The 17,763-nt window shown below is 35.4% G+C and overlaps 1 protein-coding gene across 1 annotated transcript; it reads left to right on the plus strand.

Annotated features, from left to right (window-relative positions):
* The first annotated feature begins 35 nt into the window (after window positions 1-35).
* Window positions 36-9,190, plus strand: LOC144970552 (uncharacterized). Its single transcript, XM_078910311.1, has 7 exons — window positions 36-486; window positions 1,378-1,457; window positions 1,812-1,918; window positions 2,479-2,551; window positions 4,265-4,320; window positions 7,508-7,586; window positions 8,515-9,190. Exons 1-7 carry the CDS (start codon window positions 194-196, stop codon window positions 8,727-8,729), a joined length of 903 nt encoding a protein of 300 aa, XP_078766437.1. The 5' UTR covers window positions 36-193; the 3' UTR covers window positions 8,730-9,190.
* The last annotated feature ends 8,573 nt before the right edge of the window (window positions 9,191-17,763 follow it).

Consider the following 17,763-nt stretch of genomic DNA (forward strand, 5'->3'; position numbering starts at 1 on the left):
CATTACTCTCAGCATTAAAGAGTTCGTCGTCAATCCTTGTTGCCTGGCGCCTGTAAACAACGACTTCGCCTGGACAGTTAGACACCGTGTGTACTTTGTACTGTTTACTGAAGAAGTTGCACTAACCGATTGATAAACGTATAATTATCAGGATAATAAGAGTGCATAATCATTAAGCAACTCTGCCACAAAGATGGCCACTGGTCATATTTTACCAGGCTTTGGAGATCCTGTAAGCAGATTACGCCGTGCCCGGTCGGCGGGATGTTATCCTCTAGACAGTGCCACTCTCCTTGATTTAAAAAACGCCGCAAAGCTTAACCAACGGGAATTTGAAAGTATAAGAGAGAATGCAAGGCAACTTTGGTCACAGAACTCATTACGTCCGACAACATACGATACATTCTTTGGTGATGGGATTATTCGAGATATCACTCAACCCAGGCCAACCTCAAGTCATAGACATAATAATCCACATCCCCCACAGTGAGTCATCTTACCATTTGAAATAATTTTTATTTCCTCAAAAGTGGAGTGAGCACAGTGTCCTTCTACCTATAAATTAAAATCAAATGTTATTACATTTAGGAGGTGGCTAGCTCCCTTTTTTTCATCCGAGTGGTTAAGGCATTGCACTGTGGCCCGGAAGGACCCGGGTTCGAGCCCCGCTTCAGGCACTTTCGTTTTTTTCCTTGAGCAAGATTGTTAACCCCCAATTTGCTCACTTGGACAACACTGGTGATTCCTGTTGACATCAAACATCTTGTTTTATCTTGTTTTTTTTTGATTATCTATATTCCTTCGTGGAATGCCTAGGCGACGATGTCTTATGTTGTCGTTGCGGAAAAGACATAATTTTCCCAATATAGGTTGATGAAAATACATTCTAAAACGTATGGATTCTCTCGTTTTGACACCAGATCAAATTAAAGCGAGAAAGGGGATGTTCTGGCTTCCATTTTTTTTTTACTCGGTGTTGGTTGGGTACCTTGGTATACTATAAGATATGGGTGACAGTGGTTTAAAATAGATTGGTGTTTCATTTAAAGAGGTAGTATCAATTTTCTTTTTCCATTAGATGCTACATGAACTAAATAAACTCAATTTGAGACACAGTGACTAAAAAAAGCCACATGGGTTTTATCTCAATAACCACCATCATTATCATTATTATTACTATTATTAAAATCATCATCATCATCATCATCGTCATCATCATTTGAAAGTATAAGAGAGAATGCAAGGCATCATCATCATCGTCGTCATTATCATCATTATCATCATCATCATCAACCACAACAACCACGTTACTGGGATATCTAATTTCGAAATTTTTAATCACATTTAAAATACATTGATTATTTCTCTTCCATCCAGAGTGTTTCTCACAAATCGATTACATTATATCGAGGGCTACCACAACCCAGATACTACATTGGGAAAACATGCTTATAAAAGTAAGTACTAAGGTCATAAGAATCAGATTCCATTTTAATCTAAAAAGAAGGAAAAGAATACTAAGAACATTACTCCAATATTTCAGATTCCCTCTTGACGTTATCATAACAGCGGACATGCTAAACAACGTGTAACTATTTAGGTACACCTCCTGTTTAATATTCTATTGTCCTTAATAAAACATAAAATGTAACTTACTTTTGACTAGGATACTTTCAATTTTAAGACATTACCTCAATCTTTTATTTTAATCGTTTCGAGCCCCAGGCATATTCCTATCATTGATTTCTTACTTGTCTTATTTTATTATTAGATTGACATATTTGTGTTGTAATTTTTTTTATCTCATCCAGTTGATGCTAGTTTAAGTCAGACAGCCCAGGCACATAGACGTGCCCCCAGGGTCAAGTACATCGCTAGACCCGATTCTGCTGCCGTCAATCAATTTAAGGATCCTTATGTAAATATTTATTTATCTCGTTTTGTTTTTTCTTGTCAGAATCTTTTTTGGTGTTGTTATTGTTGTTGTTGTTGTTGTTGTTGTTGTTGCTGTTGTTGTTGAAACGTTGTCAAACTTTTCCGCGCAGAATTAAAATAGAAAAATAATAAGATGGTGAAAAAGAGAAAAAGAGATGCCAAAGACAAACCATCGTTTTATTCAGAGTGAGTTTTAGATAGTAATTATGTCTTTCTTCTACTGGGAATTTTAATGCAAATGTTGCTGCTTGAAGCTCGAAGAAAAAATAAATAACAATAGCCAAATGGAATGGAAGCTTTAATTTAACAAAGACACAATATGATGTGGACGTTTCGTTCGTGTTTCCCTTTTGTTGACTTAAATCAATGAATGATGGTGATAGGCAAAAGACGAATGAGAGATGAGATGATGCCGTATATCTTCATTTCAGACAAACATACGACTTCTAATAAGTATATATATATATATATATATATATATATATATATATATATATATATATATATATATATATATATATATAGCAATTCGTTTTCTTCCAGGGTTTCAAAAAAATATTACCTCCAAGAGAGGCCCAAGCAGCGGAGGCGTGGGTCAAAATAGCTGATGATGACGGTATGTTGACTTTATTGCTTGATTCTACTCTTCTTCTTCTTCTTCTTCTTCCAGTGTCATCTCATGGGTTGAGGTCGACTTGAAATGACACGCCAATCTTCCCTGTTGACAGCTCGCTGACTGCATTCTGCTGCCGACAATCCTGTCCATGTCCTCACATCATCTATCCAAGTTCTTGCTGGCCTGCCTCTTCCTCTTTTCCCCTCAACTCTACCCTCAAGAATGTCCTTGTTGACATTATTCTACTCTAGTGTATCAAATAGAAGGGATGGGGGTGGGGGTGAGGGGAGAATTATTGAAGGCAGGGGGGGGGGTGCATTTTGGTGAAACTTCAATAGAAGGGAGGAGGGGTCGCAATTTGACCAATCTATAGACGGGGGAGGGGGAGAAAATGCGCATTTTAGGCATTTTCTAATAGTTTAGGGCTAGGTGGTATGTGGTGTATAAAAACAGATATATATATATATATATATATATATATATATATATATATATATATATATATATATATATATATATATATATATAAATATAATAAGCTTCAAAGGGAGGGGGGGTTGGGGTAATTTAAAAAAAAATTAGACCGGGGTTAGTGGTGATACAGTAGAGTATATAAGTAGCGAATGAAACCTAAGGCAAATAATATATGTTTAATCATGGTATTATCAACAATGTAGGTGTTATTTGTATTCCTATATTTTAAGACAACCTGAATCAAGATTTCTGGACTAGAGAAGTTTTTGCAGAGATTCAGAGGTAAAAATCCATATAATAATCGCAAGACCATTTTTTTCCAATTCCGATTGCATTTGTTTATGAAAACCATAACACGGTAAAAATGATCCTATGCAGTCTTGAGCTGAGAAAATTCATTCTTTCTATTATTTAAAAAAAAATCTTTATTATGTCTTCAAACATATAATAAATTACGTGTGTAGGCAGCGGAACGCTTACAGCAGTGGAACGGTGAAACTATCTATTGAATGTATACAGTAACCATCAAAGTCCCAACTTTTCTGTTCTTAATTTTCTTTGGACTGCAGCGGTGATAAAAAGAGTCCTTTTTATTTTCTCTACAGCACATCTTTGTGTGAATTACATTAGATGCAGTTTATATCAAATGGGAACCGAGATGTCGGCTCCAGTTTCGTTTTAATTTTTTTTTCTTAATGTTTGCTAATTAAATAGAGAAAGATACTTTTGTATGATGATGGTAATAGTGGTGAATATAATGATGACGACGACAACGACGATGATGATGATGATGATGATGATGATGATGATGATGATGATGATGATGATGACCATCATCATCATCATCATCATCATCTCAAAACTCTGGCACCGCCTTTAAACAGTAGACTTCATTCGTCTCAGGTTTCAATAAAATATAATATGGAAATTTCTTTCCTTATGACCTACATGGGGAATATAAAGCATTGTGAAGCGTCTTGAATATGTTGAATCTACAGCATTGCTCTATATGAGTAAATGATTTCATTGCTTTCATTATTATTAAAGCTCAATCATTATCAATACCATCATCATCATCATCATCATCATCATCTTCATCAGTCAGCTAAAATTAAGAGTTAAGAAGTTTTCAGAGAGCAACAGACTGACGTGTAATGACGTAACCCCCCCCCCCCCCCACCACCACCACCACCACCACCACCACTACCCCCTCCAATTATTTTGTTTATTTTCCCACAGACAAAGACAAAGTTATGGAAGTGATCCATGAACACAGAGAACAATCCAACCTTTTGGTTAGTTTGGTCTTTATTAATCTTCTGGTCTTTTATTATTTAAAGGACTGATATGAAATGCTATGAAATAAACAATAATATAGTATTTAATTTAGTACAATATACGATCGATTCTTACACTCTTGCATTAAAAAAAAATCCAGACGTGTTCCCAACCGCTGTACGAGCTTGCGTTACTATTTAGGGAGAAAGTAGAATACTATAATATTATACTAAAATTCCCTTCATCCATTCCCAAGTGGACATTTGTCTTTAGGATATATTCCACGGGAAGACTGGAATAACCGTGGAGTCAAAAAAAAAGAGCTAGGACTCGATGCGACATGTAGTCGACGTCGGTACCTTTCGGGTACGAAGCAAATACCCTACCGTCAAACCACGCTGTAGCACTAAATGATAACAAGAACCTGAAAAGGAAAAAATAACCATTGTTCAGTCAGTAGCCTATGGTTAACCGGAAACCAAAGTCTCTCTTTCTTTTTTTTTTTAATGGTTGTTCAAAAACTCTCGACAATGTAATAATGCTAAAGCCAACGTTATTTATGGACTTTATATACTTCTTTATGTTTGATGTTTATAAAACCAATTCCACTCCTTAATTGTGCGCAATATTGATAGGAACTTCGCTACAACAGATGCTATTTCCGCAAAGCTGAAGGGAAAAATATATGTAAGGCTAGCAATGTTGTATGGACTAGAGACAGCAGCTACAACAAAGAAACAAGATAAAGAAGTTGAGGTGGCAGAAATGAAGATGTTGAGATGGTCACTTGGCTGGAAAAGAAAAGATAAAGTGGGAAATGAACGAATTCGAAGGTTGCCTGAAGTGAAGAATGTATCAAAAAAGATGAGAGAAGATAGATTGAAATGGTTCGGAGATGTAAAGAGACGAGAGAAGGAATACGTGGGAAGGAAAATATCGGTAATACAATTAGCGGGAAATATGAAAAACGTACGCTCAAAGACTAGATGGTTGGATAGGGCAAAGGACGATATGAAAGAACTGGGCCTGGAGGAGGAGGGTGCTAAGAATAGAGATGCATGGAGATGTAGCATTCATTATGGCAACCCTGCAAAATTCGGGATAAGCTGGAAGAAGAAGAAGATTGATATTATGAACTCCGCTCACACTTTTCCCCACCGTTCTTTCGCAAGATACGATTTAATTTTGAACTTTACGGTGTAAAGGAGGCAACTCAATTATAATTGATAGAGATACCTGGAAAAGTATATAAGTAGCGCCCCTTGAGTTTATTTGCCTGGTTTCTATTTGAAACGTCCAATCCGGAATTTAAAAAAAAAAAAAAAAAAAAAAAAAAAAGCGTACAACCTTTCTTGAACTTTGTTTTCACTGTGATTTAGTTTCACCTATGTGTTAAGTGCAATATAATTTCAATGGAAGTCATGGAATATTGAAATAAATCTATGTGATTCTTCAACTTCAATGAAAGGCATTCGTGCGTTACAAGCGCAATGCAACTCTCACAAAACATAATTATCATGTATTTCAATGAAACTATTTAATGTACACCGAAACCCCCTTTTTTCAGCAACATGTCAGTTGCTTACAACAGTGTCTAGAGGTAATAACAATAATAATATTTAAAAAACAGTTCTATAAATTATATTATTTGATGTGCACTGAACTGCGTCCCCAATTTTTGCTGCAGTATATGTTATGCGTGTAGTTCTTTCTATGATATGATTTAATGTGCATTGAAACGTGTCCATAATAGTTGTAGTTACACATCTTACAGCAATGTTCTCTTTGTTTATTATTGCAGTGTCGACGTGCACTTATTTGTAGGTTTAATAACCCAATAAATTGTGGGCTCATTCTTGTCATGGAAATCTGAAGAAAAAAAATGACGCAAAATATTGTCCATTACAACAATGTTAAACTAGGCCTTTAAGCGGGTTCGGATGTCAAACCTGCATATATATTCACGTCGCACAGTACCTACCACAATACCTAATTATATTTAATTTATCAAATCCTGGCATCTCATTAAAGCAAATGAAACAAAAAAATGTCGTTGATCTGAAACGAGGAAAAAACATTGGATTACGTATCAATAATAACTGCATGGATTGGAATATGATTTTACATATCTTTATCTAGATGTGTGGCTGTATGTCCTGCGATGTGACAGGCTTTCGGATCAGAAAACCCTGGGTTCTAATCCTGCTCTGAGCGGCGCATAGTTGAGTCCTTGGAAAAGGTTCTTTCCTCATATTATCTCACAGTACTCAGGTGTAAATTGAGTGCTTGGTTTCTGTCAAAACAAAGTGTCAGAGTTTCTCAAAGAAACTTTGAAACTTTGTCAAAACAAATGGAATATCGTCAACTAAAAGGCACCGGCGTCATGTCTCGTCCTACATGTTAAGTGTTGCTGTTGGCTAAGGAGTCCTTGTATAGCATTTGAGCATGTTGAGTGGATATCGCCCTATGTAAATTGTAAATGCCTACGTTGTTTGTTATTTGTTGTTTTTTGTTGTTGTTGTTTTTTTTTTTTTGTTTTTGTTTTTGTTTTTTTTTTTTGGGGGGGGGGGGGTTTGTTGGTTTTTGATTTTCAGATTCCTCATGTCGATTGGGCGGCTAAAGCTATTATTTGCGGAGAGAAGAAGAAGAAGAAGAAGAAGAAGAAGAAGAAGAAGAAGAAGAAGAAGAAGAAGAAGAAGAAGAAGAAGAAGAAGAAGAAGAAGAAGAAGAAGAAGAAGAAGAAGGTGATGAGGTGGTAGTGGTAATTGAGAAGGAAGAGCAGGAGAGGAAGAAGTGGATAGGAGAAAAACGTATTGATAAGAGAATATTTGTTGATAGAACACCGAAAGTAAATATTTCAGGTGTAAAATGAGTACCTGGCCGTTAATAGCGTTGTCTCTGTCGGAAAAAAAAAACAAAAAAAACATTGTAATATCGCCTAAAGGCGTCATGCCTCGTCCTATAAATGTTTAGTGTTAATCTCGGCAAAATCTCTCAAACCTGGGTCTTCGTAAAGTCTTCAAGAAAGTCCCAGGTTTGGCCGTTTTTTGGCAAGATGATGGTCATTTAAATCGATCGATATTTGAAGGACGAGTTTTCTGGCCAAATTCGTTAATACCACTTGTAAAGCGCTTTGAGTTGATATTGATAAATGCTTTAGTTAAATTGTCAAATGGTCAGTATTTCTACTTTTATTCTTTTCAGGATGATGACACTACAGGACTCCGTCCTAAGACTGCCCATCCTTCTTTGCACAGATGGATGAAATTAGCTGGTGCTGAAGGTACCTATCATTTACACTAAACTCATGTGTCCAAGCGTTGCTGCTTGAAGCCCGGAGAAATAAATTAATAATGATAATGATAATAATGATAATAATAATAATAATAATAATAATAATAATAATAATAATAATAATAATAATAATAATAATAATAATAATAATAATAATTTCTTATGCATCAATTTGGATGATTAGGTTCGAATCTCATGTGCAAATATTAGCAGGTCAATAAGTAACCGAACGCAATTATTATGTGCCGGATTTAACATCGCTGTCGATATTTTGCATAGAGCATATAATATTTGAGAGTATTTCTATTACAACAATTGAACCATAACATTTTGGCTTATCAGACCTGCAAACATGCAAACGTCAGTTCCAATGGATTGACCCAAAAACTTTACTTTCAACGTTTACCCAAAGTGGGAAGTAGAAGTCGTCACGTCATCCCTTCTTCTCTTCCGATTCAAAACTCTGTGGACTCCAGAGGACTAACAATGAATAGATTACATATTGAATCATACGGTGGCAGAACTATTAATTTTAGTAACAGGATGTGTAGGCAGGTTCCTGTGATTACGGGGCTATATTAATGCTATTCATTATTATTATTATTATTATTATTATTATTATTATATTTTTATTATTTATTATTATTATTATTATTATTATTATAGTATTATTATTATTATTATTATTATCATCATCATCATCATCATTATTATTATTATTATTATTATTATTATTATTATTATTATATTATTATTATTATTATTATTATTAACATGCGATCACTATGAAACCAAAAGATCAGTTACACAAAGTATGTACCCAGTCCTCCGGAGGACTGGTTTCACACTTCCAATGATATTGGAACCAGTATTTTTACATCATACTATTGTCGTTCCTTACTTATTTTCATTCCCAGAAAACGCGGCTACATCCCGCATCATGCAGACGATACAATCCAATCCGATGCGGCGGTATGAGAGGTGCACGTTTAGTCCCCGCACCATGGGAAACAAAAGGAAAGAAGAAATCGCAGCCAATGGGAGCTATAGACTGACCCCACAGCTCAGAAGAGGCGAGTTCAGTATGCACCCTGATTGGCCCACATCGCTGCCCCATCATAGAGTACCATAGACCAGCTGATTCGATATTAGTATTAGTACAGAACTCGCTGGGTTCTAGCACGCTCTCGGAAGAAGCCAAATGGCGTGCTATATTCCAGCGAGCCGAAATCCGATGCTTACGTTATAGCGACTTATTATATTAGTGTAGAAAAATGAAATTGGTCACTAGGCTCCAGCCTGTCGTATTGCAGAGCGTGCTGGAATTCGGCGAGTACTTTATATTAGTTTTATATTTATATAGATTGATGATAAAATTGTAATGTTTATCATATTGCCAAAAGTGTGAATGCTTGTATACATTGTCGTGTAAATAAATCTACTACTTATTGGAATGTAAATCTTGAAAGGTAGCTTAACATGTTATCATTAACACTCCGGGCCATTGCCCTCTCTCTCTCTCTCTCTCTATCTCTCTCTCTCTCTCTCTCTCTCTCTCTCTCTCTCTCTCTCTCTCTCTCTCTCTCTCTCAATTTTACGTTAACCCCCTATTCACAAATGAATTCATTCCTTTTGAAATCGTCACATTCGTTACGATGCAACTAACAATTATGATATCCTTTGTACATCACAAATTATAAAGAAAATACTTTGTTCTAACGACAAAAAAAAAAAAAATAGAAACTGGACAATATTATGTAGACGTCTATGGAATGTACTTGTTCCTTTTCTGTCTAAAAGAATAACAAATCTATTTTTATGTTGGGTGAGTGGGAAGTTTCAGGGAAAATTCAGAAAATGGCTAGTAAGGAGAGAGTTAAAGGAAGATTGAATTTATCCATTATTTATGGAACGCACTTAAAGAACAGACAATTTGGGAACAACAAGAGGTATTGACTTTAAGCAGAAGTTGACTTTATGCAGCTTCCACTGTATCTGCCTTTCAAATGGATGTAGATGTAGATTTTTCCCCCCATCTCACCTTCTAGTCTCTTATTATATATTTAAATAGAAGCTTCCATACTGATATAGGAAGACAATGTATCGACACTTCATGTAAATACTGCTTGGTCAAGTCAAACTTTCCCCCCCCCCCCCCCTCCCTGTTTCTATTCACCTCCCTTTATTTAATCACTGAGTTGTTAAATTATTCAGACTTTAATTCCATTATGATTTATGCCTGTCGTTTTTGTTAACCTCTTTTTTTCGAACAAGTTGAGTTGGTGGATAAGTGTGTATGTGTGTATATGTGAGAGAGAGAGAGAGAGAGAGAGAGAGAGAGAGAGAGAGAGAGAGAAAGAGAGAGAGAGAGAGAGAGAGAGAGAGAGAGAGAGAGAGAGAGAGAGAGAGAGGGGGGGGGGGCATTGTCCACCAATATCAATTACTTTACAAGATTGGCACCTGTAACTGTTACATAGGGATGGAATTTTTTCAACGGAAAACAAAAATGTCAGGCTTTAAAATGTATTTTAAGCTTCCGAGTTAAAAGCTTGAAGAAAACTCCTAAATGTATATCGAGATCTGCGCGTGTGTGTGTGTATGTGTGTTCGTGTATATTTGGGTTGGAGTATTGGGGCTGGTGGTGGGCTTTATTGGACGAGTATGTGTATTAAAATTGTTGTGCATGTTTTCCATTTCCACATTCCTGCCAAAATGAGCATTAAAAAGATTAGCCATTCTCTATTTTCATGACATAACTATACAATGTCATCTGACCATTCATAGCCCATTGACTTTCAAAGTGTATAATTGTGTGTTGTGGCTGTGTTGGTATGTGATGTGTACGTCGCATTAAGGTGCGTTTCCCGAAGTCCAAAAGCGAATTGACAATATATTATGAGATATCAGTGAAACTAATAAATTGCCGGCTGGAGTGAATATTCTATCAAATTATGACACCTAATGAACGTATCCCCAGTAATTGTGATTGTGATAAATAATTACCATTTATAACTAACTAGAAATGTAATATCATATTATTGATATTGCCATGACTGTGATTCCTGTCACAATATTATAAGCCTTATAATTATAACTACAGATTTCAGTAATATTGTAATTAATTGTAATGTGTTCTAGATTATCATTACCCTATGACGTATTAAAATGATAAAATAATACAACCCTTTTCTTTCATTTAAAGAGAGAATTGGTTTAGTATGCACGATGACTTAACTGGAGGGCCTAATAAAGTAGTACTATACTAGTATTACATACTAAAATGGTTTTTATATATTTTTAAATCTTATATCGGCGTGTTTTTGTTTATTGGTTGTTTGTTTTGTTTTTGCTTTTAAAGGCCAAATCAGCGCCAGTAAAAAGAAAGATGGTAAGGCCAAACATCCTAGAATTACAATCAAATCACCAAATTAAAAATAAGATAAAGGGGATTGGTTCGAATAAGGAACAGAGTTTGAGTTAGGTACCAAGAGCATACCATCAGTGTACTTGGATCTCCTAAAAGTCCCATCCAGTCACTAGCACAGGATCCAACTTAGGGGAACACAATATGCTATAATGTTTGCAAAATATCTTCAAACCATAAACAGTTCATAACAGAGAGATGATTTACAAGGGAAGGCACACTGCAACAATTAAGGGATCACCCCGGTGCAGCGTCCAAAATTTAATAAGAGTGGTTAAGGTTTTGCTCAAAGCAAAAAGGAAAAAAACAAAACAAAAAAAAAACAAACAACAAAAAAAAACCAACAAAAAAAAAAAGAGAGAGAGAGGGAGTAGAACAGGATTTGAACCCGTGTACCATTCTTGTGCTGTTTTACTCAATTTTGAATATATCGACCCCCCCCCCCCCCCCCCTCGACCCCCAAGAGGAATAGTAACTAAGTAGATCCCAACAGCGGTCCAACCCTGAACCGAGCCTAATGCCATCCAAAAGTCTTAAACAGACAACTGCATAGGAACCTCTTGGCAAAAGTAGCTCTCAGATAGTTCTTAATACAGATATAATTCATATTGTCATATTATTAGCGATAAACCATGATCGATATGTGAAATTGGTGAGCGTGTAACAAAGAGAGCAGCATGTCGTCAACAAGATGGTGTTGGTAAAGACCTGGGCATAGTCAAGTGAAAAATTGGATACTGAGACGAAAAGACATATTAAGGATAGAGAGGATTTCTCATCATAATCATAGCATAATCAGCTCGTTATCTAAGACCTATTGGCCTGTCGCCGAGTATGTTGGGTCAACTGGTCTTTTGACCAGGCCTGTTTGTTTGTTTTAAAGTTTTAATAGTTTTAATGGTTTTACGGCGCTTGCAACACATTAAGGTCATATCAGTGGCAGTAAAAGGGAAGAAAATGGAAGAAAAAGGAAGTAAAAAGTTCTAGAATTACAATTAAAATGGCCAAGAAAAGGGAAGACAAAAGGGGAACTGGTTCAAGTAGGAAACAGATGTCGATTCCAAGAGCACACTATCAAAGTACTTAGTTTGAGATCACCTAAAAGTCTCATCCAGACATAAGCATAGGTCCCTTCTAAGAGGAATACACTCAAATGTTTACAAATCCTATATAATATGTATACAAAACATAATACATTGCAGAACAGAGAGATGATTTACAAGGAAAAAAATATCATCTCCCAAAACTAACTATACATTTGACTTTTCCCCTCTCAGCCAGAGTATCCGGCCAGGACCAGGACAAAACCAAGTGATCTGATTCCAAGACAGGGGGATAGACCACACATAAAGACCTCCCTGCCCACTATGGGAGTTTGACCAGGCCTAATCTAGTGACTTTCCCTTCTGACTACTGATCATTTGATCAGATCTAATTTGGATCAACTGTATTATACCTATAATTTTGCTTAAAACTGTTTACTAGTCTGTTCTTGAATGCTTCAACATTTGGAGCTTCCACAACTTTCAAACTTTTTTTGTTTTGGGGGTGAGGATGAGGGGGTGGGGGGGGGGGGGGGGGGTTGCAAAGGAGGGGACTCCGAGCAAAGGAATCTTGTTTGTTTTGTTTTTAAGGGTTTTACGGCGCTTGCAACACATTTAGGTTATATCAGCCCCAGAAAAAGGAAGAAAATGGGATAGTTATAGTTCTAGAATTACAATTAAAGCACCCAAGAAAAAGTAAGACAGGGGAACTGGGAACAAATAGGGATCAGATGTAGATTCCAAGAGCACACCACCAATGTACTTAGTTTGAGATCACCTATAGTCTCATCCGGACACAAGCACAAAATCCAAGGAGGAATACACTCAAATGCTTACATTACACATTCAAAATAATAAATATAATAATACATAACAGAGAGAAAAAAATATCATCTCCAAAAAAAAATAACTATGCATTTGACTGTTTCCCTCCCAGCCAGGACCAGGACGAAACCAAGTAATCTCATTCCAAGACAAAGACAGAAAGCATGTTGGAAAACAGATATAAGGGGATAGAAGACACAGTATGTACCCCCCCTGCCCACTATGGGAGAATATGCAAGGGAGAAGAAGAAGAATGAACAATGAGGCAAAAATAATCCTGGTATTTTTATTCCATTTGACGTCAATTTCAAGAGAGAAAAAGAAAAAAAAATTAAAGAAGCGGTACATCCCTACGAGACCAGAAATCTTGATTTTCTGGCCTAAATCCAGTTACAGCAGGAACATTTTTAAACAATCAAATCAGAAAGAAATTCTATAATCATAATTAACATCTTACAGGGGAAATCAAAATCTTGAACCAAATGGTTCATATCACTCAAGTTCTAGAATTGGCAAGTACAAACTTTCATTTCATTTGTTTTATCATTGTAACTTCGAACATGTAATAATATAATAATACTAAACAATATCTAAAGGGCTAGAGACGGAACATTCAAGCCTGACCAAAAAATTACGTCACAAAAGAAGACGACTGTCACCAAACGAAAGTAGAAAGTGAGTTGTTGTTAGAAGTGCTCAAGGAAACAAATGATTTCATTGGCTGAGCTATTGATTACAATTACAATTCACACTAAGCTTTAACCCCGTGATCTGCAATTTCTTTTATGACATTTTTTTGGGGTTAGTATCAGACTTTTAGTTTACGAATGCTACGGCTTAATTAATTCACTCAAGCCTATCAATCTACCTGCATGATGGCCCAAGAGATTTTGATACTTTTCAGATTGGAAAAAAATGAATAAATTAACACTCATATACATACTCGATCTGAAAGAAAATTGTTTTCTTCAAATACCATTATCCTGTAAAAAATTAAAATTAGTTTTAATAATAAGCATATACTTTGTCTCAAAAAAAAAATCAAAATAATGGGGTAAAATTAACCACAGCCCAATACCGAGATTGGCGGTGTTAGGGTTGAGTGAGTTAACCCGGACATCTGTCATAAAATTAAAATGAGACATACAACCCTTCAACCTTGCCAGGTAAATATGAATATTAAGACTAAAACAGGTGTTGTCCAAAACAGACCTGGAGGAGAATCCTTCACCAAGATCTGTGCGTCTCCAATCTTACCTGGAGTGAGGCAAAGGTCTGTGCCTATGTCAGAAGAATATGGAAGAGTGTTGTTGAGGTCATATGCTTCGCCAGGAGCCAAGAGGCATAAGCAAGTAAGACTGAAACAATTTTTTTTAAAACAGTTGCTGGCGCAAACGGTGGCGAGGCCAATTGTGGAGTTCAGCCTTTATTATGGCTAATCCTTAATAATTAATCATAAGTGTAAGTAATAAATATGACTATCAAATGAAGAACATTTGTAGTCTACAATTTGTTCTAAATGATTAAAAATAATAATTCAATCTATATTGTCTACGGTAAAATGGTATTGAGTGAATGCATTATCTCCCAAATTAAGTCCCTTGATTTGTGGACAAAGAATAATGACAAAGACCTTTCCACACGGGACTGGTATCTCTGTGTTGTGGCTTGTTGCTTTAATGAATTGTGTGTTTTTGTGAGTTTTGTTCACTCATACAAACCATTGAGCCCCAAGAAATAGTGTTTACATGTGTTCTGTCCTCTTAATAGTGTTCACCCTTGGACACAACCAAGGGACGGAATCATGTAACGGCATTCACCTAATACTAATAGAGATGGAAAAAAGTCACTGTATATACGAAGAAAAAAACAACAAAATAAGCATTTATTAGCAATAATAAAAAGAAAGACATTACCAAAAACAAAAAACAAAAAAAAAAACAAGTCCCAATATAAATTCGGACAGCTGCGAATTAAAACAAATAAAAGGGCAAACCCACAAGTAGTTCCCTTGAAAATATTTCACAGAGGTTAACTATTGTTACATTCAGTATAACTGTGATAAAAATAATGACATGTTAAGAGCAGGCACGTGCTGTCCATAGAAGTAGAAGCATAGTAAGCACTTTCAAGTGATAGCCTATTATTATAATTAATGCTGAGGAAAGTGAGACGAAAATTTATAAAATATTCTTAAGTTTAAACCAAATACAATCACACAATTTTATGAAAAATCGTCAATAGTAGCCTAATAGTAGTCAAGGAAGAAGAAAAAGCATGGGATGCAGTTTTTTTATAGTATTTATAGTCTCTTCTACTGACTTCTAACCTGACGCGATGGAGAATAGAGTGCCGTTTCCCGTTCCAATAATCAGTTTGAAAATTTGTTTTTTTGTTTGTTGCTTTAGGTCTCTTCCAACACAATTGAGGTTATATGAGAGACCGCTGAAACAAAAAAACAAGCAATCTAACAAAAATAGTACAAATGTAAATCAAAATCATAACCTAAAGATATCATAAGCTAAATTATAAATAACCAAGAACAAACAGGCAGAAGATTTACAGAAAAAAAAAATATCCCCTGTCAAAAATACAATCACAAACCAAAGAAGCAGGATAGGCTAGTAAAGAGAAGAAGAAACGACATCACTATCGGATCGTACACCCATGCGAACATCATAGGTATATGATTCAAGGGTGATGCTCCCATCCAACCACCCGCGAAAATTTGTTTCATTACAACCCAACAAGCTAATAATAGAGACAAAGCAGGCCATAAAATGTTTCCCCGTCATCGCTATAACGGTATAGAAAATGCCACGGCCATGAAAGCAATATGAAAAGCAATATTATAGTTTTTTTCTGTTTGAACGTTTTATGAAGTCTTGATTTAATTTTAAATGATTGAATGAGTCATGATTGTGGATGTCTTGTCATTAGCACTGATAGGCATCATGCTTTATTACTAATTGTGGGACATGTGGATAGTGAATGTTAGAGAAGCCTAACTTTGCGATTTTGCTGAGAATGTGAGAAGCAAGATATGCTTGTCCAGCGAAAAAATGTCACCGCATGTGCCTGGTTAAGAGATAAATTGAAATTCAGGAAGGAGCGAAACGAAGCAAGTAGGTACAGGTTTTAATAATATGGTAGTAAACCAATATCATATCATCAATTTTTCATTTAAAAATTTGGAAAGAAAATTAGAGCCACATTAAAAGCTGACAACATTTGACAACAATAAATATAACAATTCATATATGCAAGAAAGAGAATGAATTTGTGTGTCTGTGAAAGAGAGAGAGAAAGAGAGAGAGAGAGAGAGAGAGAGAGAGAGAGAGAGAGAGAGAGAGAGAGAGAGAGAGAGAGAGAGAGAGAGAGAGAGAGAGAGAGAGAGAGAGAGAAACATATCCGTGCGTGAAAAAAACTTTTAACATAAAAATCAATTCCTTAAAACGATTCAAATTGAACACAAAACAATAATCACAGATGTGTGATGCTAAAAAAAAAAAAAGGGTCAATAAAAGTAACACAACAGGGGAGAAAATAACATGAACTGATCAAAGAACGTTGGTCTGCTCATATCAATACTACACAAAAACTGTTTAACAAGGAGAATAACCCGAGTTTTAAAAAATAAACAATAATTTAAAAAATAAAAAAGACCTGCTGTTGAGCTTCACCTCTTTCAAGGAAAAAAAGTCCACGTCATCCATGAAAAACTCCCTACCAACCACTTGTAAACAAGTCCTTTCGACTGATGACTGATTTCTTCAGCAAACAAAAAAAAAAAAAACAAAAAAAAAAGTAATGTATTTATGTTTTTATTGCTGGCTGAACAAGTGTTTTGAGCACAAAACATTCCGTGCTTGGTACTTTGTTCTTTTTTGAAACTGTTATATTCATTTTTGTTTATTGTTCCTAAAAAAACCCAAAAAAACTCACTAATATTTGGCATCAGTTAGCAGGCTAGGTATGAAAATAATCGGTTTTATAATATTTGTATTAGTTTTAAAATGTTTTCAAAACATAAAAACTAAAGTTAATTTTAAAATGAATATTATGTAGTCAGCTTATGATTAAAATATATCCATAAAAAGAAAAAAATAATTGTAAGGGGTTTGAACCTTTTGTATTTTAATCGGCTGGACTGGCAAGTTATTTAATTTTCTCATGTACGCCGGAATGACTCACCTTAGAAGATCTGAGTAATGTATAAGTAGGCCTATTTGATGATCCAATTATATCAGAGGTGGAACCTACTTTGCTTTTCTTTATTTTGAAATATAATACTAAGATGAGAAAGTGTTTTTATGAAAGACTGTAACGCAAGCAATCAGTACAATTGCTTGCCAATCAGTACAATTGCTTGCTACCTTTTGGGTAGAACACCATTCAATAGAAATGTACTTTCCATTGAATCTCAACAGACCCAGCTACCCAACCATTGCTGGAGGGATAGAGGGTAAGAGGAGGAGGAAGTAAAAGAAGAAGAAGAAGAAGAAGAAGAAGAAGAAGAAGAAGAAGAAGAAGAAGAAGAAGAAGAAGAAACCAAAACACCCCACCCCAATTCTTTAAAAAACGGATTCATTAGCTCATAAGCCCGAGAAGAGCTATTTCTATTATTATTATACCAATCAATTAAAATAACTGGAATCCTGATCCAAACCCCTGCTTAATGGAAATTATAACATTAAAAACATTACACAATCCACGTGGGGTTCATAGAAAATATACTTTCTTGTCAAATAATATATGTATGTATATGGAATAATTTCCCGAATAATCTAATCAAAGAAAGACTAAATACATTTCTTTGCACTGCCCAATTACATATGCTGAATTTTCACGATGTTTCCCAATATTATCATTTA

Source organism: Berghia stephanieae, chromosome 4 (assembly GCF_034508935.2).
Source record: "Berghia stephanieae isolate SIO BIC M18660-M18661 chromosome 4, UCSD_Bste_1.3, whole genome shotgun sequence".
Classification (NCBI taxonomy): domain Eukaryota; kingdom Metazoa; phylum Mollusca; class Gastropoda; order Nudibranchia; family Aeolidiidae; genus Berghia; species Berghia stephanieae.